Source organism: Pristis pectinata, chromosome 4, assembly GCF_009764475.1.
Source record: "Pristis pectinata isolate sPriPec2 chromosome 4, sPriPec2.1.pri, whole genome shotgun sequence".
NCBI lineage: Eukaryota > Metazoa > Chordata > Chondrichthyes > Rhinopristiformes > Pristidae > Pristis > Pristis pectinata.
Window position 1 is genome coordinate 119,759,022 of NC_067408.1, and position 22,634 is coordinate 119,781,655.

At 45.8% G+C, this 22,634-nt stretch overlaps 1 protein-coding gene across 1 annotated transcript in view; it reads left to right on the top strand.

Moving 5' to 3' along the window:
• The window catches only part of hsf2bp (heat shock transcription factor 2 binding protein), a 67,949-nt gene that overhangs the window by 40,273 nt on the left and 5,042 nt on the right, over positions 1-22,634 (top strand). Inside the window, exon 8 of the mRNA XM_052014502.1 lies at positions 4,651-4,754. Within this exon, the coding sequence (XP_051870462.1) occupies positions 4,651-4,754 (104 nt within the window). The remainder of the gene's footprint in view (positions 1-4,650; positions 4,755-22,634) is intronic.

Consider the following 22,634-nt stretch of genomic DNA (forward strand, 5'->3'; position numbering starts at 1 on the left):
AAAATCCCAACTCTTATACTCAGTGCCCTGACTGATGAAGGCCAACATGCTAAATGCCTTCTTCACCACCCTGTCTACCTGCGACTCCACTTTCAGGGGACCATGTACTCCAAGGTCCCTCTGCTCTACAACACTCCCCAGGGCTCTACTGTTGACTGTGAATGTCCTACCCTGATTTATCTTCCCAAAGGTGTTTCATTCTAGAGGAGCTGATTCCTAATCAACCAGAAGCTACAGAATGTTTTTGAAGGCATGGTAGCTGGGTGACACCAAGTCACAATGGCCTTGAATGTCCAGCCACCATTCACCATGTTCTTACTCTTCAGGAATAGCTGCAACTTATGGCTTTTCCCAGAGCCTCACTGATGCTGTCAGAACCCCCCCCCCCCCCCCCCCCCCCCCCCCCCCACAGAGGTTAGTGTTCTGTCAGCCAGTGAATTCTGCACTGTGCTGGTCTCATTGGTGCATGGAGGGGCTCACGTTACCAACTTTTCCATGCCTTGCCCACATCAGCATTAAAGCTACATCACTTCCCCGGTTTAAATTGTTAGTTTAGTTTCCTGAGTGAGGATAACAATGGAGATAGTGGCTTAACAACAGTCTGCTGGAGGAACTCAATGGGCCGAGCAGCATCTCTGAGGGCATTGGTTTATTATTGTCACATGCACTGAGATACAGTGAAAAGCTTTTGTTTGCGTGTCATCCAGACAGATCATGCCATACATAAGTATGCCAAGGTAGTAAAAAGGAAAACAGAATGCAGGACTCAGCAGGCCAGGCAGCATCCGTGGAGAAAAGCAGGCGGTCAACATTTCGGGTCAGGACCCTTCTTCAGGACTGAAGATAGAAAAAGGGGAAGCCCGATATATGGGGGGGAAAAGCAGAGCAGTGATAGGTGGACAAAAGAGCAGAGGCGGGGTGGGCACAGGGTGGTGATAGGTAGACGCAGGTAAGAGACAGTGATAGGCAGGTGCGGGGGGAGGGGAGAGCAGATCCACCGGGGGATGGGTCAAAGGTAAGGAGAGAGAGGGAAAAAAGGTAGAAACAAATGCGAGGAAAGGGAAGAAGAGAAGCAGCGGGGTGGGGTGTGGGGGTGGGGTGGGGAGGTGGGGGGGGGGTGGGGGGGGGTTGTGGGGTGGGGGGGTGTGGGGGAAGGGGGATGGGGATTACCTAAAGTGGGAGAATTCAATGTTCATGCTGTTAGGCTGCAAGGTTCCAAGATGGAAAATGAGGTGCTGGATAGTGTCCAGGTACGAGGATACGAGCTTCTCCTCTACATTGGTGAAACCAAACGCAGACTAGGTGACCGTTTCACAGAACACCTGCACTCTGTCCGTAACCACGATCTGCATCTCCCCGTTGCCAGTCACTTCCAACTCCCCCTCCCACACTATCACTGATATGTCAGTCCTCGGCCTCCTCCACTGCCAGGAGAATTCCAAGTGCAAACCGGAGGAACAGCACCTCATTTTCCCTCTTGGAACCTTGCAGCCTAATGGCATGAACATTGAATTCTCCCACTTTAGGTAGTTCCCACCCCCCTTCCCCACAAATCCCACCCCCCCCCCCCACCCCACCATGCTTCTTCTCTTCTCCTAGCCTTTTTTTCTACCTTTTTTTTCTCTCTCTCCTTACCTTTGACCCATCCCCCAGTGGATCTGCTCTCCCCTCCTCTCCCCCACCTGCCTATCACTACCTCTTACCTGCAACAGGTGTCCCTACACCACCTCCATCCAGGGACTCAAACAGTGGATCCATCGAGGGACCCCCGTGGATCTGCTCCCCCATCCTTCCCCGCATCTCCCTATCACCACCTGTGCCCACCCCGCCTCTCCTCTTTTGTCCACTTATCACTGCTCTGCTTTTCCTTCCTATATATTGGGCTTCCCCTTTTCCTATCTTCAGTCCTGAAGAAGGGTCCTGACCTGAAACGTTGACCGCCTGCTGTTCTCCACGGATGCTGCCTGGCCTGCTGAGTTCCTTCAGCATCATCATGTTTTTCGTCTAGATTCCAGCATCTGCGGTCTTTTATTACTCAAGGTATATTGGGAGATCAGAGTTCAAATGTGTATGAGAGGTCCGTTCAAGAGTGACAACAGGAGGATAGGAATTGTCAATGTTTCCGATCAAAAACCCTGCATCAGGACTCCTTTAGATGATAGTTTCAATAAATCACAGAAAATCCCCTGAAAGATGAGGATAAATAGATGTTTGGTTCTTTGGTTCCCAAAAGTTTTCATCATCCCATGTTCTCTTTGCCTCATGTCTATTGCTGTGTTATGGGTGACAAAGGGTAGTAGGAGGTCTAATAGATGAATCCTGGTTTGTTCCTCCTGTTGGCTGCAGGGATCCCAAGTCTTGACAAACTTGGGATGCTGCTGGAGGGCTGACACAAGAACAGAATAGGAACAGGAGTAGACCACTCAGCCCCTCATGCCTGCCCTGCTAGTCAATAAGATCATGGCTATCTATGCTGGCCTCTACTCCCCTTCTGTACCAGTTCCCCATAACCTTCAATTCCTCAATGTTTCAAATGTATGTCTGTCTCCACCTTAAATATATCTAATGATCTGGCCTCTTATCACAGTGAGGAGCAGAGAGTCACTACCCTCAGAAGAAACTTATATGTTCCTCAGTTTTAAATAACTGGCCCATTGTAGCTACGTCCCTTTGTTCATGACTCTCACACTAATGAAAACATCCCGACATCTACCTTGTCCAGCATTAGGATCTTATATATTTGAGTAATGTCACCCCTTATTTGTCCAAACTCCGAGAAATACAGATGCACACTGTCTGTCTTCTCTTGAAAGGACAACCCTCTCATCCCAGGAACCAGCCTGGTAAATCTCTGGACTACCTCCAGTGCTATTTTATCCTTTTTTGGGAGGTGGACCAGAACTGTGCTCAGTATCCAGGTGAGGCCTCACCAACACCCTGTACAACTGGAACACAACCTCCCTATTTCTGAACTCCAACTCCTTTGCAGTGAAGACCAAAATGCCACTTGCCTCCTTAACTACTTGTTGGACCTGCTAATTTTTTGTGATTCATTCACTGGAACACCTAGATCCCTCTGAACCTCACTCATTGACAGTCTCTCTCCATTTAGTTAATCTACCTTTTCCTCTTGCAATGTTCAGATTGTTCATTAATTGTGACATCAAATAAGCATTTTCCTGTGGATGTTGTAGATGATTCAAGATTAATGGAAGGACTCTTAGCAGTGTGGAGGAACAGAGGGACCTTGGGGTCCACGTCCATAGATCCCTCAAGGTTGCCATGCAGGTTGATAGGGCTGTTAAGAAGCCGTATGGAGTGTTGGCCTTCATTAGTCGGGGTATTAAGTTCAAGAGCTGCGAGGTGATGTTGCAGCTCTACAGAACTCTGGTTAGACCACACTTGGAGTATTGTGTTCAGTTCTGGTCGCCTCATTAAATTTAAGTTAAATTTTTTTTAATTTTTAAATTTTATTTACAGTGTGGTAACAGGCCTTTCTGGCCCAACGAGTCCGTGACGCCCATTTTAAACCCAAATTAACCTACCTGTACGTCTTTAAAATGTGGGAGGAAACCGGAGCACCCGGAGGAAACCCACGCAGACACAGGAGAACGTACAAACTCCTTACAGACAGCGATGGGAATCAAACCCCAATGGGAAGGATGTGGAAGCTTTGGAGAAGGTGCAGAGGAGATTTACCAGGATGTTGCCTGGATTGGAGAGCATGTCTTATGAGGATAGGTTGAACGAGCTAGGGCTTTTCTCTTTAGAGAGAAGGAGAATGAGAGGTGACTTGGTTAGATGTGTACAAAATGATGAGGCATAGATCAAGTGGACAGTCAGAGACTTTTTCCCAGGGTGACAATGGCTAACACGAGGGGACATAATTTTAAGGTGATTGTAGGAAGGTATAACGGGGATGTCAGGGGTAAGTTTTTTTACACAGAGAGTGGTGGTTGCGTGGAAGAGGCTGCAGAGGTTCTGGTGGCAGATACATTAGGGACATTTAAGAGAATCTTAGATAGACACATGAATGATAGAAAAATGGAGGGCTATGTGGGAGGGAAGGGTTAGATAGGTCTTAGAGCAGGATAAAATGTTGGCACAGCATAGTGGACCAAAGGGCCTGTACTGTGCTGTAGTGTTCTATGTTCTATGATTCAGCAGACACAAGCTACAGCCAACAACGACCACATTACCTTGAAAACATTACTGAGAATTTCTACATATCTCTGATGGAGACACAGTCCTGATGCAGGGGCTGCTCGACCCGCTGAGTTCCTCCAGCAGATTGTTTATTGCTACATATATGTGATGTTCCTTGAGGGAAATTTTCAGGTGATTCCTCATAATTTATTGGAACAATAAAGGTATGGGCAGGAGTCTAATCCGTTGACTCCACTAGTAATATGAACGTCCTCATCCTTGGGTTTGCCAGCCATGTCACCCTCCTTCAAGTAGCAGGTCACTCCCCTCCCAGAAATTATATCCTCCTGTAAATAGCTGGCATGGGTTCAGTGACTCTGGCATACTTTTGGAACTGTAATTTCTTTCATTACCTACGAAAGGAGCAGTTAAAGAAACTACGAAAGGTTTTATTGATTAAATCTGCAGATAAGGGTTTAATCGGGAAATTGTATTCTCTTCCAGACTAATGTTGATGTGCCTGTACAATGTAAGCATTAACCTGAAAGGCTTGCAGTACATCAGCGAGAGTCCAGGGTTCATCCCTTTGTTGGCCTGGCTTCTAGAAGGTACGTTTTAGACTTAGCAGTAACAACACCACTTGCTTCACATTGCAGCTTGAGCTTAATATAAATAACCAATGTGGTAGTCTTGATCTTGTGTTGAGGTTATGGTTGGAAGGTAGTGGAGATATCTGATAAGTTGCCAGTGAGGCTACAGAAAACCTAGTGCTAAAAATGTGTTGCCCACAATCAACACTTCAGATGCAGAAAAGTTAGCGTCCTATCATTATACAGCACAGAAGCAGGCCCTTTGGCCCAACTCATCTGACCAAGGTGCCTACCTGAGCCAGTCCCATTTGCCTGCATTTGACCCATATCCTTGTAAACCTTTCCTATCCATGTACCTATCCAAATGTCTTTTAATCACTTACCTACCTTCACCACTTCCTCTGACAGCTTGTTCCACACACCCACCACTCTGTGTGTGTGTGTGTGTGTGTGTGTGTGTGGGGGGGGGGGGAGTAAAAGGGGGATCACCTTTAAATCTTTCCCCTCTCGCCTTAAACCTCTGCCCTCTAGTTTTAGACTCCCAGAAAAGACTGTGACCATTCACCATATCTACACCCCTCATGATTTTATAAACCTTGATAAGGTCACCCCTCAGCCTCCTACACTCCGGGGAGAACAGTCCTAGCCTATGCAGTCTCTCCTTATAAATCGCCCTCCAGTCCCTGCAATATCTTGTGAATCTATTCTGCACCCTCCCTAACTTAATCGCATCGTTCCTATAGCACAGCAACCAGAACTGTGCGGTCCCACATGTCTGCCCTCCCCCATCTCCTCACCACCCACCCCCCCCCCCCCCCCCCAAGCATACAGGCATAAAGTTCAGCTTGTCCTTGCCTGCCACCCTACGAGCCTCCACATCCAACACATCATTCTCGGCAATTTCTGCCATCTCCAATGGGATCCCACCACCAGGCACATCTCCCCTCCCCTCCACCCCCCCTCCCCACTTTCTGTACGGATCGGTCCCTCCGCGACTCACTTGTCTCCTTGTCCCTCCCCACCGATAACCCTCCAGACACTTCTCCCTGCAACCGTGCAAAGTGTCACAGCTGCCCCTACACCTCCTCCCTCGCCACTATTTCAGGGTCCCAGACAGCCCTTCCAGGTGAGGCAGCGCTTCACATGTGAATCCATCGGGGGTCATTTGTTGTATCCGGTGCTCCCAGTGCGGCCTCCTCTAATATCGGTGAGACCCAATGCAGATTAGGGGACCGCATCATCGAGTACCTTCGCTCCGTCCGCCACAACAGCCAGGGTCTCCCAGTGTCCAGCCATTTTAATTCTACTTCCCATTCTCATACTGACATGTTTGTCCACAGCCTCTTCTACTGCCCTGTTGAGGCCGGATGCAGGTTGGAGGAGCAACACCTCATTCTGTCTTGGCAGTCTCCAACCTGACTGCATCAACATTAATTTCTCCAACTTCTGGTAACCACTCCCCTCTGTTTTCCTTCCCACTCCCCCCAACTTTGTTTTCCTTCATTCCTGTGGCCCCTTCACCCCTTCTCTTTCCCCTACCCCACCCTCATGACCTGCCCACCTCCTTTATTCCATGGCCTACTTCTTCCAAATGCAGGTAGTTCCTGTGTCTCAGAATCTCCTCCAGTAACTTGCCCACCACTGATGTTGGGCTCACTGGCCTGTAGTTCCCTGGTTTATCCTTGTAGCCCTTCTTAAATAAAGGCACAACATTAGCCACCCTCTCAGTCTCCTTGTACCTCACCCACAGCTGAGGAAGATACAAAAATCTCTGCCAGGGCCTCTGCGATTTCTTCCCTACCTTCCCACAATGCCCTCGGACACACTTGGTCAGGCCCCGGGGATTTATCCTCTATGCACCTCAACGCTGCCAGAACCACCTCTTTCATAATGTTGATGCGTTTCAGGACATCACTGTTTCCCGAATTCCCTAGCTTCCATGACCTTCTCCATGGTAAATACAGACACACATAGAACAGTACAGCACAGGAACAGGTCCTTTGAGCATGATACCAATTCAAAGATTTGCCTAGGGATAAAAAGACTGATTATCTACCCTGTCTACATCTCTCATAATTTTATATACTTGTCTCTCAGCCTCTGATGCTCCAGAGAAAAAATGAGAAGTATTTAAGACCTCACTCATCTCCTGTGGCTCCACACAAACGACCACATTGATCCATAAGGGGACCTATTCTCTCCCTAGTTACACTTTTGTAGCAGTTAGCATAATTCTATTACAGCGCCAGCGACTCAGGTTCAATTCCGGCCACTGTCTGTCAGGAGTTTGTACATTCTTCCCATGTCTGTGTGGGTTTCCTCCGGGTGCTCCGGTTTGCTCCCACATTCCAAAGACATACAGGTTAGGAAGTTGTGGGCATGCTATGTTGGACCGGAAGCGTGGCGACACTTGCGGGCTGCCCCCAGAACACTACGCAAAAGATGTATTTCACTGTGTGTTTCGATGTACATGTGGGAAGCCAACGTAGGTAGATAGATTTCTTTATGTACATGTCACACAAGTCACATGTACATCGAAACACACAGTGAAATGCATCTTTTGTGCAGAGTGTTCTGGGGCAACCTGCAGATGTCGCCTCTATCTGATCTACTAGTTAACTTCAGAACACAGGACAGTGCAGCACAGACAGTTGGAGGTAGAGGGTCCAGATTTCTCAGCTGTGAACAGTTCCTTTCTCAAGCACTGGAGGGGAACCTATTGGAGGAGTATATAATTTCATGGATGCAAGAAACTCGATTCACAACCTTGGTAGGCCAGTGTGCTCTCCTGCCAAGGAATAGTGAGTACTAAAGCTTTGCGGAAAGGTTAGGTACCTCAGTGTTATTCCAGAAACTATATCTGTTTTCCTCTCTTAATTTTATATCCTCTTAGATTCAAGAGGCATAGAGAGAGGTTTGAATGCTAGCAGTGATCCAACACTCAGGCTTGTTCTTGGAGCATCCGGGGTGGGCTGGTGTTGTGAATAATTGTGAAAATGTATTTTGACTGAATTAATGCTTTGGTATTGAGGTATTGGAAACCAAATTAAAATTTATAGTAAAACAAAGCAACATTCTGAATTAAAGATCCTGTTGCAGTAAGTGACAGTAAATGTACCATACGTAATCAGGATTTAATGAGAGCCTGGAGCAAGAATATTAATATTAGTTAAAAAAAAGGGAAAAATGAAGATTAAAGTCAAACATTTCCCTTGGCCTACATCCTTGTGTCCAACAGACCTAGTTGCAGAGGCATTGGTTTGATCTTCCAGAGGCTGCAAGATTATGAAAATGCCTTAACAGATTGGAAGATAACAAATGTAACACCACTATTCAAAAATAACAATGCTTTAGCATTGGGCAGTGTGTGGACTACTTGCTAGATCTCGTATATGCTCTGAAAAACACCGTCAACACTTTACATTTAAATTAGATCTCAACCTTTCACACTCAAGGAATTGCGTTTAATTTTTTTTTACACTCTGCCCTCAGTTCAACCTTTAAATTTGGAGATTATGGATTGTTACTGAAAGGTTACCAAAGCTTCTTGGTTATGTATTGGACTATTGAACCAGAGACATGAGTTCAAATTTCACCACGTCTGGTGGGAAATTTAACTTGCTAATTAAACAATCTGAATAAAGAACTAATGTCACATGAAATTGCTGAATTGATACAGGACCCTTTCTGGTATCATTCTGGATTCATTAGGGTAGGAGAGCAGATGGTCTGGCCCCTTTGTAATTTTTGACCTACACCCTTCCATCTGAAGTGCTCTGGCAAGCTTTACTAAGAAGTCAACCGTGTGGACTAATTACCTGATCTAGCCAGCAAATATTCACAAAGACACACCCAGCCCAGCCAACCTTACAATAACTGGCACATTAATATTTTGCGTCTAGTATTAAACTTAGTAGAACTGTCCCTTGGATAATGCACATAACTTGACATGGAAAATTATTCTGTGATGATAATCAACCAGTGTCACGGACTTCACCATCAAGATTGCTAGTGTAGACACATTGGGGTGTTTAGCAGCATTAGAAGTACTCTATAAATGGATGTTATTGCTGCACTCTCAGGCATTGGTGCCTTGGTTGGGACGTTAAAATAAAGATTTATGCATGCTCTCAGGTGTTTGTCAAAAAATCCTTGTTCAAAGAAAAGCTGTAGTTATTTTGGTGCCTCCAAAGGTTTATTCTTTGATTCTTGTAATCATCTTTCCTGTGGCAGGGCAACTCCTCAGTAATTACGCATTCAGACATCTCTTCTTGAAGATAGTCATGACTATGAAGTCTCTGAGATCCCCTGTCATGCAAGCTTCTTTTCCTCCCAGATGAGGAAGACAATGTCGTGAATTGATGCAGGTCTCCATCATCTGTTAATACTTATGCAGGGATTTCATCTGTTCCAGAGGCGTTGTTGTTTCTCAACTCATTGCACTTTCAATCTCTTGTTAGGCTGCAGTAGTACTGAGGTTGTGGCAGATATTATGTTGTAGAATTGAGTTGAAGACACTTTGTGTCAAAGACACTTTGTGTCAAAGATGAAAGCTTGATTGAAGAGATCTTTGAGGTGCACGGACGGCCTTTGTTGTGGTTGTGAGCTTGTTACTGGATCTCCTGCACTCTTTACACCCATTATTTGATCTTTGGTCGCAGGTCCTACGTTGGACCTCAGCCTTCAGATGCTCGCAGAGCTGCTTTTGCCCCCTTAATGTTCCAAGTCCACAAAAGCCTTGATTATGATTTTTTGCTTCTGAATTTCCTCATTCTGATCAAACTGGTCTTGAGAACATAAGAGTCTCTTCACAGGTACTAATTGTGATGAACTTGGGGATACCAAGTGAGTGAGTCTCCTCCTGACCCAAATCAGGAGTGTGATGGAACAATTCCCATCCCTGGTGTTGGAGACCATGCAGGAGCAACAGACACAACTTGGACAGGAAGTGCCAGACTGGCAAAACTACAGCCCAGAACTGCATGTGCTCTAAGCAGCAGCAGAATTTAATTATGATGTCCATGTAGATTTGCCAAGCATTCCCATCAGTGACCAGGTGGAGCTCCAGGATGCCACCATGTATTTAATCAGTGAGCACTCCTCAATGAATCACACTGCAATCACAGACCCAAAGGCACTGGTTGGCTGCACAGAGGCTGTGCTCCTGAATCACTAGCGGTTGACCCACTGATAGACAATAGGAGCAGAAGTAGACCATTCGGCCCTTCGAGTCTGCACCGCCATTTTGAGATCATGGCTGATCCTCAACAATCAATATCCTGTTCCTGCCTTGTCCCCATATCCCTTGATTCCCCTATCTATAAGAAACCTATCTAGCTCCTTCTTGAAAGTGCCCATAGAATTGGCCTCCACTGCCCTCTGAGGCAGTGCATTCCACAAATTCACAACCCTCTAGGAGAAGAAGTTTTTCCTCACCTCTGTCCTAAATGGCCTAGCCCTTATTCTTAAATCATGCCCCCGGTCCTGGACTTCCCCAACATCTGGAACATATTTCCTGTCTCTATCTTGTCCAATCCCTTAATAATCCTGTATGTTTCAATCAGATCCCCTCTCAATTCCAGCGTGTACAATCCCAGTCTCTCCAACCTCTCAGCATAAGACAGTCCCGACATCCCCGGAATTAACCTCGTAAACCTGCGCTGCACGCCCTCTATAGCCAGGATATCCTTCCTTAACCCTGGAGACCAAAACTGTACACAATACTCCAGGAGTGGTCTCACCAGGGCCCTGTACAAATGCAAAAGAATCTCTTTGCTTTTGTACTCAATTCCCCTTGTAATACAGGCCAACATTCCATTAGCCTTCATCACTGCCTGCTGCACTTGCTCATTCACTTTCAGTGACTGATGAACAAGGACTCCTAGATCCCTTTGTATTTCCCCCTTACCTAACTCCACACCATTCAGATAATAATCCGCCTTCCTGTTCCTGCTCCCAAAGTGGATAACCTCACACTTATCCACATTAAACTTCATCTGCCAAGTATCTGCCCACTTACCCAACCTATCCAAATCACCTTGAATTCTCCTAACTTCCTCTACACATGTCGCACTGCCACCCAACTTTGTATCATCAGCAAACTTGCTAATGTTATTCACAATGCCTTCATCTAAATCATCAACATAGATCGTAAACAGCTGCCGTCCCAGCACCGAGCCCTGTGGCACCCCACTAGTCACGGCCTGCCATTCTGAGAAACATCCATTCACCCCTACCCTTTGTTTCCTATCCGCCAACCAGTTTTCTATCCATGTGAGTACCCGCCCCCCAATTCCATGAGCCCTAATTTTACCCACCAGTCTCCTGTGCGGCACTTTATCAAATGCCTTCTGAAAGTCGAGGTATACAACATCCACTGAATCTCCCTCGTCTATTTTCCTGGTTACATCCTCAAAAAACTCCAGTAGATTAGTCAAGCATGATTTGCCCTTGGTAAATCCATGTTGACTCGACCCAATCCTATCATTGCTATCCAAATATGCTGCTATTTCATCCTTAATAATGGACTCTAGCATCTTCCCCACCACAGATGTTAGGCTAACCGGACGATAGTTCCCCATTTTCTCCCTCCCTCCTTTCTTAAAAAGTGGGATAACATTAGCCATTCTCCAATCCTCAGGAACTGACCCTGAATCTAAGGAACATCGGAAAATGATCACCAATGCATCCACAATTTCTAGAGCCACCTCCTTGAGTACCCTGAGATGCAGACCATCTGGACCTGGGGATTTGTCGGTCTTCAGCCCCATTAGTCTACCCATCACCATTTCTTTCCTAATGTCAATCCACTTCAGTTCCTCTGTCATCCTCTGCCTTTTGTCCATCCTCACTTCTGGGAGATTTCTTCCGTCTTCCCCCGTGAAGACAGATCCAAAGTACTTATTAAATTCGACTGCCATCTCCCTGTTTCCCATAATAATTTCACCCGATTCGGTCTTCAAGGGCCCAACATTGTTCCTAACTAACTTCTTTCCCTTCACATACCTAAAAAAGCTTTTGCTATCCTCCTTAATATTCCTGGCTAGCTTGCCTTCGTACCTCATTTTTTCTTCCCGAATTACCTTTTTAGTTAAATTCTGCTGCACCTTAAAAATTTCCCAATCTTCTATCTTCCCACTCAGCTTGGCTCTGCCATACTTCTTCCTTTTTAACACAATGCTATCTCTGACTTCCTTTGTCAGCCACGGTGGCCCCTTCCCCCTCTTTGAGTCTTTCCTTCTCTGGGGAATAAACTGATCCTGCACCTTGTGCATTATTCCCAAGAATACCTGTCATTACTGTTCCACTGACAATTCCGCTAGGATGCCCGCCCAGTCAACTTTAGCCAGCTCCTCCCTCATGGCTCCATAGTCTCCTTTGTTCAACTGCAAAATTGACCCTTCTGATTTGCCCTTTTCCCTCTCCAATTGCAGATAAAAACTTATCATGTTATGGTCACTACCTCCCAATGGCTCCTTCACTTCGAGTTCTCTTATCAAATCCTGCTTATTACACAGCACTAAATCCAGAATAGCCCTCTCCCTGGTCGGCTCTCGTACCAGCTGCTCCAAGAATGCATCCCGGAGGCACTCTATAAACTCCCTTTCCTGAACTGGGAAGTCAAAGTATTGTGGTCCAGCAGTGAGGTTTGTAACAAGGAGCTGGTTGTGATAGGCACAGAATGCCACAGCTTCTCTCGCATTGAGGCCCTAATTACACTCAGTCAGGTTCTTTGGGCAGGTCACATCATTCACACACCTGACATCAACCTCCTGAAACAAATAGTAGGAATAAATGGATGTGGTGCCACAGAGGTCAGTGTTGTAGTTGTACAAAACTTTGGTTAGACTGCACTTGGAGTATTGTGTACAGTTCTGGTCACCACACTACAGGAAGGATGTGGTAGCAATAGAGAGAGAGTGCAGAAGAGATTCAACAGGATGTTGCCTGGAACAAAGGGCTGTAGTTATAAGGATTGTACTGTAGATCTCCCAATAGTGAGTGGGAATTAGAGGAGCAAGTACATAGGGAGATCACAGATAGCTGTAAGAATAATAGGGTTGTAATAGTAGGTCGTTTTAACTTCCCTCATATTGACTGGGACTGCCATAATGCTAAGAATTTAAGTGTCCAAGAAAATCTTATGCAACATGTAGATGGCACTACTAGAGACGGGGCAACACTGGACCTCCTATTGGGAAATGAGACAGGACAAGTGGCTGAACTGTCAGTGGGGGAGCATTTTGGGACCAGTGTCTATAATTCTATTAGTTTTAAAATAGTTATGGAACAACATAGACTGGTCCACAAGTTAAAGACCTAAATTGGGGCAAGGCATTCGAGAGGAACTTGCAAAGTTTGATTGGGAGATTGGCCCTTTGTAGGTAAAGGGACGTCTAGTAAGTGGGAGGCTTTTAAAAGTGGGATAGGGAGAGTTGGTGGGTATATGGAATGAGCTGCTAGAGGCAGGTACAATTACAAGCCATTTAGACAGGATAGGAAAGGTTTAAAGGGATATGGGCCAGCTCAGGGAGGCAAGTTGGTCGGCATGAATGAGTTGGGCTGAAGGGCCTGTTTCCGTGCCGTATACTCAGTGACTCTATATTCATCAAAGTATAACAGAATGAGAAGGGGTCTCATGGAACCCATAAAAATCTAACAGGATTGGACAGACTGAGCACGGAGGATGTTCCTGATAGCTGAAGAGTCCAGTACCAGGGTCACAGCCTCAGGATACAGGATATGTAACTTCAACCCAAGGTCAGGAGAAATGTCCTCAGGGTGATGAAGCTGTGAAAGTCTCTGCCACAGTGAGCAGCAGAGCCCAAGTCACAAAACATATTCAAAGAGGTAGATATACTTCTGAATGCCAAAGAGTTTGAGGGATAAGGAGATCTGGGGAACAAAGCACTGAAGTGGATGATCAGCCATGATGTTGAATGGTACAGCAGCATGAAGGGCTGAATGGTCTCCTATTTTCTAATTTCATTTTTGAGCTCCGTCGCAGCACAGGATTAGCAGATGGACAGACGTAATGATTCATAGGTGTTCTGAACTGTATTTGAAAATGTTTAGGTCTCCAACGACAGGCAGGAATGCCTGGTGTAGGTACTGGTATTGGTTTATTGTTGTCACTTGTACCGAGGTACAGTGAAAAACTTGTCTTGCAAACTGATCTTACAGGTTAATTCATTACACAGTGCAGTTACATTGAGTCAGTACAGAGTGCATTGAGGTAGTACAGGTAAAAACAGTACAGAGTAAAGTGTTACAGCTACAGAGGAAGTGCAGTGCAGGTAGACAATAAGGTGCAAGATCAAAACAAGGTAGATCGTGAGGTGAAGAGTCCATCTCATCGTATAAGGGAACCGTTCAATAGTCTTCTCACAGTGGGGTAGAAGCTGCCCTTGAGCCTGGTGGGACGTGCCCTCAGGCTTCTGTATCTTCTGCCTGACGGGAGAGGAGAGAAGAGAGAATGACCCGGGTGGGTGGGGTCTTTGATTATGCTGGCTGCTTCATCAAGGCAGCGAGAGGTAAAGACAGAGTCCACGGAGGGGAGGCTGGTGTCCGTGACGCGCTGGGCTGTGTCCACAACTCTCTGCAGTTTGTTGCAGTCCTGGGCAGAGCAGTTGCCATACCAAGCCGTGATGCAGCTGTGGCGTCGCAGGTAGACAGGGTTGTAAAGAAGGTATTTGGCATCCTGGCATTCATAAATCAAAGTATTGAGTATAGGAGTTGGGATGTTATGGTGAGGTTGTATAAGACATTGGTGAGGCCAAATTTGGAGTATTGTGTGCAGTTCTGGTCACCTAAGTATAGGAAGGATATCAGTAAGATTGAAAGAATGCAGAGGAGATTTACTAATATGTTGCCGGGTCTTCAGGAGTTGAATTACAGGGAAAGATTGAACAGATTAGGACTTTATTCCTTGGAGCGCAGAAGAATGAGGGGAGATTTGATAGAGGTTTACAAAATTATGAGGGGTATAGACAGAGTAAATGTGAGTAGGCTCTTTCCACCTAGATTAAGAGAGATAAGTACGAGAGGACATAGCTTTAGGGTGAAAGGGGAAAGGTTTAGGGGGAACATTAGGGGGAACTTCTTCACTCAAAGAGTGGTGGGAGTATGGAACGGGCTGCCATCGATGTGGTAAATGTGGACTCACTCTTGAGTTTTAAGAATAAATTGGATAGATACATAGACGGGAGAGGTCTGGAGGGTTGTGGACTGGGTGCAGGTAAATGGGACTAGCGGAATATTGTTTCGGCACAGACTAGAAGGGCCGAATGGCCTGTTTTCTGTGCTGTAGTGTTCTATGGTTCTATAGGATGCTTTCTATGGTGCATCGATAAAAGTTGGTGAGTGTCAGAGGGGACATACTGAATTTCTTCAGCCTCCTGAGGAAGTAGAGGTGCTGGTGAGCTTTCTTGGCTGTGGCATCTATGTGATTGCACCAGGACAGGCTGTTGGTGATGTTCACTCCAAGGAACTTGAAGTTCTCAGCCCTCTCGACCTCAGCACCATTGATGTAGACAGGTCATGGTACACCGTCCTTTTTCCTGAAGTCAATGACCAGCTGTTTTGTTGACATTGAGGGAAAAGTTGCTGTCATGACACCATGTCACTAAGCTCTCTATCTCCTTCCTGTAGTCATCATTATTTGAGATACGGCCCACTACAATGGTATCATCTGCGAACTTGTAGATGGAGTTAGAGCAGAATCTGGTCACGCAGTCATGAGTGTATAGGGAGTAGAGTAGAGGGCTGAGGATGCAGCCTTGTCAGGCACCAATGTTGAGAATAATCGTGCTGAGGGTATTGCTGCCTATCCTCATTGATTGTGGTCTGTTGGTCTCCACCAACGGGCAGGAATTCCTGGTGTTGGTCTCCACCAAAGGGCAGGAATTCCTGGCTCATGACTATTCAAAATGCTGAAAGAGCATCAGAGACAGTACTGAGAACCTCGGGCCATTTGTGAGGAGCACACAGAGGTGCAGTGTAAGTGGCAGAAAGAGTCCATCACCTTGTGAACTACCCATGTCTCAAACACCTCCTGCCCCACGTGAGTCTGTGGGCCTCATCAACCAATCAGAAGTTGCAGAACTGGAGTAGCAGCAAGTCATTCCCAATCCTAGGGGACTGTGCAAGAAGAAGAGGAGTTTATTCCCATTTGTCCCATGAGAGCTCCTTTAGCAGCCAGGCATCGGAGGTCTTTTTCACCGGTGAGTTACTTATTGGCGCTCTTCTGACTGGGTGGTTGTGGTCTTGAGGAGCTTCTGTTTCATCGCATGGTGATGCTAGACATGCCACAGCTGCCCACGGTCACACAACTACTCCACCTAGGGCAGGGTTTGCTTTGCCACCAGCACTGTTGGGACTTTGTTTCAATGCTCAGAGTGAGGTACGATCTGAGATCTTAACATCTTTTCAGCAGAGTATTACTGAATGCAGGAAGAGAGCTACCAGATGGTGTGTGAATATTATATACATGCGTAAATAGAAATCTGTCACCCTGGAAGTCCACTGCTGATAATCCTTGAAGTGCTAATTGTAGGATGATTAACAAGCCTTTCTGGGACTTGGAAAGGCTGAGCGGTGACGAAGACTGGCTGATATAATCCTCTCGCCACAGCTCTGTTTGTGATGACGTCAAGCGCTGTGTTCTGCAGCACAATCCACAGTAAAGCAGCGAAGAAGTTCAGCAGGTGACTCAACACATTTTCCAGAGTTTTGTGGCTCTTTTTATTTTCTTAAACAGTAATAGGATGATGTCTCCCCTACACTCCCTGTTATATTCCTTTAAGTCAGGAGTCCATGTCCATAAATAAAAAAGAATCAGGCAGCTTTCCTCCATTTTGTGCCCTGTTTATTCCTATTTTCATTGCGATAATTCTTTGCCATTGTGCAAGGAATTATTTCCAATGTCCAACGACTGCACTGTATAAGTCAGGAGTGAGGTGGAATACTTTCCACTTGCCTGGATGAGTGCAACTCCAGCAGTAATATAGCCCAATACCATCCAAGATAAAACAGCCCACTTGATTGACACCCCTTGCACCACCCTATAGTTTGCTCCCTTCACTACCAGTGTACTGTGACTGGAGCATGAATCTTACACAAACTATGTTGCAGGTATTTACCTAGGCTACTCTGACAGCACCTCCCAAACCCACGACCTCTACCACCAAGGAAGGCAAGAGCAACAGCAACATGGAAACACCACCACCTATAGGTTCCCCTTTAAGTCTCACATCATCTGAACTTGGAAATGTATCATCCTTCCTTCGTCATCAGTGGGTCTAAATCCTTGAACCTTTTCCCAACAGCACTCTCACTAAAGAGACTGCAGCAGTTCAGGAAGGATCTCAACCCCTCTCTGGGGGGAAAATTCTTCCTCAGACATCCCCCAAACCTCTTATTCTAAATCTAGGCCCTCTGGTTTTGCACCCCTCTGCTATGGAGAAAAGTTTCTCAGTATTTATGCATCCTTCTCATAATTTTATATACCTTTATCAGATCCCACCTCAGCTTCAAGGGGAATAGAACACGTCTCTCCAGTCTCTCCTTGTTACTGACACCCTCCGTCCCTGGTGAATCTCCTCTGCACTCTCCAGCACTGTCGCATCCTTCCTGTAGTGTGGTGACCAGAACTGAACACAGCTGTGGCCTAACCATTGTTTTATGAAGTTGTATAATAACATCCCTTTCTTGTGTTCTGTGCCCTGGCTAATGAAATGAAGTGCTCTGTATCCCTTCTTCACCACCTTACTTCTCTGTGCAGTTGCCTTCAAGGATCCTTGGACTTGTACACCAAGGTCTCTCTGTTCCTCAGTACTTCCTGTGGTCTGACCATTCATGGTGATGTCCTACCCATAGTAGACCTCCCAAAATGCATTTATTAGGATTAAATTGCATCTACCACAAATAATTAGGAAGAAAAGTAGGATGTTGGCCTCACTGGAAGTAAAAAAATAGGGAAGTCTTGCTCCAACTAATGTGAACACACCAGGAGTTCTGCATAGTTTTGGTCTCATTATTTAAAGGGGGATATATTTGAACTGGAATCAGTCCAGAGGAAGTTCACAATTGATTCTTAGGATGAAGGAGTTGTCAGACAGGGAATGATTGAGGATGGTGGCCCTAGGATAGTAGAATGGGTGGAGCATTGGCTGATAGGCAGAAAGCAAAGGGTGGGAATAGAGGGATCCTGTTCTGGTTGGCTACCGGTTACTAGTGGTGTTCTGCAGGGGTCGGTGTTGGGACCGCTTCTTTTTACTTTGTACATTAATGATTTGGATGATGGAGTAAATGGTTTTGTGGCTGTTTGCAGATGACACCAAGATAGGTGGAGGAGTAGGGAGTATTGAGGAGACAGAAAGGTTGCAGAGAGACTTAGATAGTTTAGGAGAATGGGCAAGGAAATGTCAGGTGAGATTCAATGTTGAGAAATGTGCAGTTGTACACTTTGGAAACGGAAATAAACAGGCAGATTATTATCTAGAAGGAGAGAAAATTCAAAGTACAGAAGTACAAAGGGACTTGGGGGTACTCGTGCAGGATACCCTAAAGGTTAACCACCAGGTCGGACCGGCAGTAAGGAAAGCGAATGCTATGTTGGCATTCATTTCGAGAGGTATAGTGTATAAAGTAAAGAAGCATTGATGAGGCTGTACGGGGCACTGGTGAGGCCTCATTTGGAATACTATGTGCAGTTTTGGGCCCCATATCTTAGGAAGGATGTACTGATGTTGGAGAGGGTTCAGAGGAGATTTACGAGGATGATTCCGGGAATGAAAGGGCTTACATAGAACCATAGAACACTACAGCACAGAAAAAACAGGCCATTCGGCCCTTCTAGTCTGTGCCGAAACGTTATCCCACTAATTCCATTTACCTGCACCCAGTCCATAACCCTCCAGACCACTCCCGTCCATGTATCTATCCAATTTATTCTTAAAACTCAAGATTGAGCCCGCATTTACTACATCAGATGGCAGCCCGTTCCACACTCCCACCACTCTTTGAGTGAAGAAGTTCCCCCTAATGTTCCCCCTAAACCTTTCACCTTTCACCCTAAAGCCATGTCCTCTTGTACTTATCTCTCCTAATCTAGGTGGAAAGAGCCTATTTGCATTAACTCTGTCTATACCCCTCATAATTTTGTAAACTATCAAATCTCATTCTTCTGCGCTCCAAGGAATAAAGTCCTAACCTGTTCAATCTTTCCCTGTAACTCAACTCCTGAAGACCTGGCAACATGCTAGTAAATCTCCTCTGCACTCTTCCAATCTTACTGATATCCTTCCTGTAGTTAGGTGACCAGAACTGCACACAATACTCCAAATTTGGCCTCACCAATATCTTATACAACCTCACCATAACATCCCAACTCCTATACTCAATACTTTGATTTATGAATGCCAGGATGCCAAAAGCCTTCTTTACAACCCTGTCTACCTGCGACGCCACTTTCAGGGAATTATGTATCTGAACTCTCAGATCCCTTTGTTCCTCTCTGCACTCCTCAGTGCCCTACCATTTACTGTGTATGTCTTACCTTGATTTGTCCTTCCAAAATGCAACACCTCACACTTGTCAGCATTAAATTCCACCTGCCATTTTCTGGCCCATTCTTCCAGTTGGTTCAGATCCCTCTGCAAGCTTTGAAAACCTTCCTTGTTGTCCACAACGCCTCCAATCTTAGTGTCATCAGCAAACTTGCTGATCCAATTTACTACATTATCATCTAGATCATTGATATAGACAACAAACAACAATGGCCCCAGCACAGATCCCTGAGGCACACCACTAGCAACAGGCCTCCAGTCTGAGAAATCATCGTCCACTACCACTCTCTGTCTTCTCCCACACAGCCAATTTCGAATCCAGTTTACAACCTCTCCATGGATACCTAGCGACTGAACCTTCTGAACTAACCTCCCATGTGGGACCTTGTCAAAGGCCTTACTAAAGTCCATGTAAGGCCTTACTAAAGTCCTTACTAAACATCCACAGCCTTTCCTTCATCTACTTTCTTGGTAACCTCCTCGAAAAACTCTACAAGATTCGTTAAACACGATCTACCACGCACAAAGCCATGCTGACTATTCTTAATCAGCCTTTGGTTGTCCAAATACTTGTATGTCCAATCTCTCAGAACACCTTCCAATAATTTATTCACTACTGATGTCAGGCTCACTGGCCTGTAGTTACCTGGCTTACTTTTAGATCCTTTTTTAAACAACGGAACAACATGAGCTTCCCTCCAGTCCTCCGGCACCACACCACATATGTTGAGCGTTTGTCGGCTCTTGGACTGTACATAGACACATTTATAATGTTGAAAGGACTGGACAGAGTAGATGTGGCCAAGCTGTTTCCCTTGGAGAGTGAGTCCAGGACCAGAGGGCACAATCTTAGAATTAGAGGATACCGGTTTAAAACAGAAATGAGGGAAAATTTCTTTAGTCAGAGGGTAGTGAAATTATGGAATTCTTTGCCACGTACAGCTGTGGAGGCCCGATCATTGGAGGCGTTTAAGGAGGAGATAGATAGGTATCTAATTAGTCAAGGTTTCAAGGGATATGGGGATAAGGCCTGAAATTGGGGCTAGATAGGAATATAGTTTTTTTTCTCATGGAGCAGACTCGATGGGCCAAATGGCCTACTTCTGCTCCCTTATCTTGTGATCTTCATTCCTTAGAATTTAGAAGAAAGAGAGGTGTCCTCACTGAAGTTCATGAGTTTCTGAGGGGGCTTGACGGGGCAGAAGCTGAAAAAATAATTCCCTTTATGGGGGCATCTTGAACTAGGGGCAGTTTCAGAGTGGGGAGATGAGGAGACACAAGAGACTGCAGATGCTGGGATCTGCAGCAAAAAACAGGCTGCTGGAGGGATTCGGCAAGTCAGGCAGCATCTATGGGGGGAAGAGATAGTCAACGTTTCAGGTCAAGACCCTTCATTGGGACTGAGTTGTAAAGGTGAGATGAGGTAGCCTGTATAAAGCAGTGAGGGGGAATGGTGAGCCAGAGCTGGCAAGCAGTAGGTGGATCTGGGTGAGGAGGGGTAAATGGCAGATGGAGCCAGGTGGGGGAGGGAGTGACAGAGGCTGGGGGATGATAGGTGGAGACAACAAAGGGCTGCTGCTGATGGATTCTGATAAGAACAGAAGGTGATGAGTGGAACCAAGAATTTCTTCTCTCAGAGGGTTGTGAATCTTTAGAATTCTCCACCCAGAGAGCCATGGAGGTGGAGTTATTGATGACTGAGGGAGATTTTTGGACCTATAAATAGATCATGGAATCAGGCAATAACTGAAAACTGAAGCCAAGTGATCAACAATGATGTAGTTGAATGATGGAGCAGGCACAAGGAGCTGTATGACCTACTCCCGCTCCCATTCCTTTGTGTTCTTAGTCAAAATGAATGAAAGGTTTCGCAGAGCACACTGGGCTGCTGAAGGGTCTGGTGAAGGAAGGCAAATGCAAGACAGAAGGTGTTGAGGGTGGTCTCCATAATATTCGAGTGCCATCTATAAATATTGCAGTGTGGGAAAATGTTTGCTATTGAAGGAAAGTGGATGAAGTCTTCTCTCCTGGAGTTTTGAGTTTGGGCGACCTCCGTGATGAGCAGTGAACAGCAAGCTGTGAGGTGCAGCAGGAATGATCTGAGGCTCGATAGCTGAGAGTGACTGTGATCCTGACTCCAAAGGCAGAGCAGCCCAGGCACATAGCGAGTGGATCTCACAGATCTTAGTGAAGAAAAGGAATGCACTTTGAATGTTGACCCTTTAAACAGTCCATTCTCAGGGAATGAGTGAGTAAAATAATCCATGTGAGTAACCTTAGATTGCTTAACTATAAGGAGAGGTTGGACAAACTCGGATTGTTTTCTCTGAAGTGTCGGAGACTGAAAGGCAACGAGAGGCATAGATAGGGTAGATGGTCAGAATCTTTCCCAGGGTGGAAATGTCAAATATGAGAAGGCATGACTTTAAGGTGAGAGGAGGAAAGTTTAAAGGAGATGTACACAGAGAGTGGTGGGTGCCTGGAATACACTGTCAGGGGAGATGGTGGAAGCAGATACAATAGCAACGTTTAAGAGGGAATTAGACAGAATGTGCAGGGAATGAAGGGGTATGGACCATGTGCAAGCAGATGGGATTAGTTAGATTGGCCAATAATGGTGGACCAAAGAGCCTGTCTTGTGCTGTACTGTTTTGTGATCAGTGTGTGTACAAAATAAGAACAGTTGTTTTTCTGACCTCTGAGGTTGAAAAGGAGATTGGTGTTTTATGTTAGAGTATTGTTGACATCAGTGGGGAGTATGGAAAAATTATGGGTTTCCTGGCAGGTGCTAAAATGCCCAGAAATAGAGGCAGAGAGTACAGCACAGAAACAGGCCCTTCAGCCCACCGTGTCCATGCTGTATGTTTTACCCATCTGTACTAATCCCATTTATCCACATTAAGTCATAGCCTTCTATGCCTTGGCAATTCTTGTCCAGGTACTCCTGAAATGTGAGAATCTCTGCCTCCACCACCTCCTCAGATAGTGCAATTCAGACCCCAACTATGTGAAAAGATTCCCCCTCAGATCATCACAATTGCTCTTGAGCTTACCAAGGCCCATTTTGTTGAATTCTGGAGGTGAGCTGAGAGACTGCCCTTGACAGCAAGGCAGTATTTGACAGAAATCCTTTATTGCTGGAACCATTCTGGTAAGCCGTTCTGCACCTTCTCTGGGACCTTCACATCCTTCCAAGTGGCACACTGTCTTGACTTGGAGATATATTGCTGGGCCTAAGTATGAAACGCCATGAAAGCGCTGTGGGAATACCTTCACCAAAGGGTTGCAACAGTTCAAGAAGGTAGCTCGCCACAGCCTTTTCAGGAACATT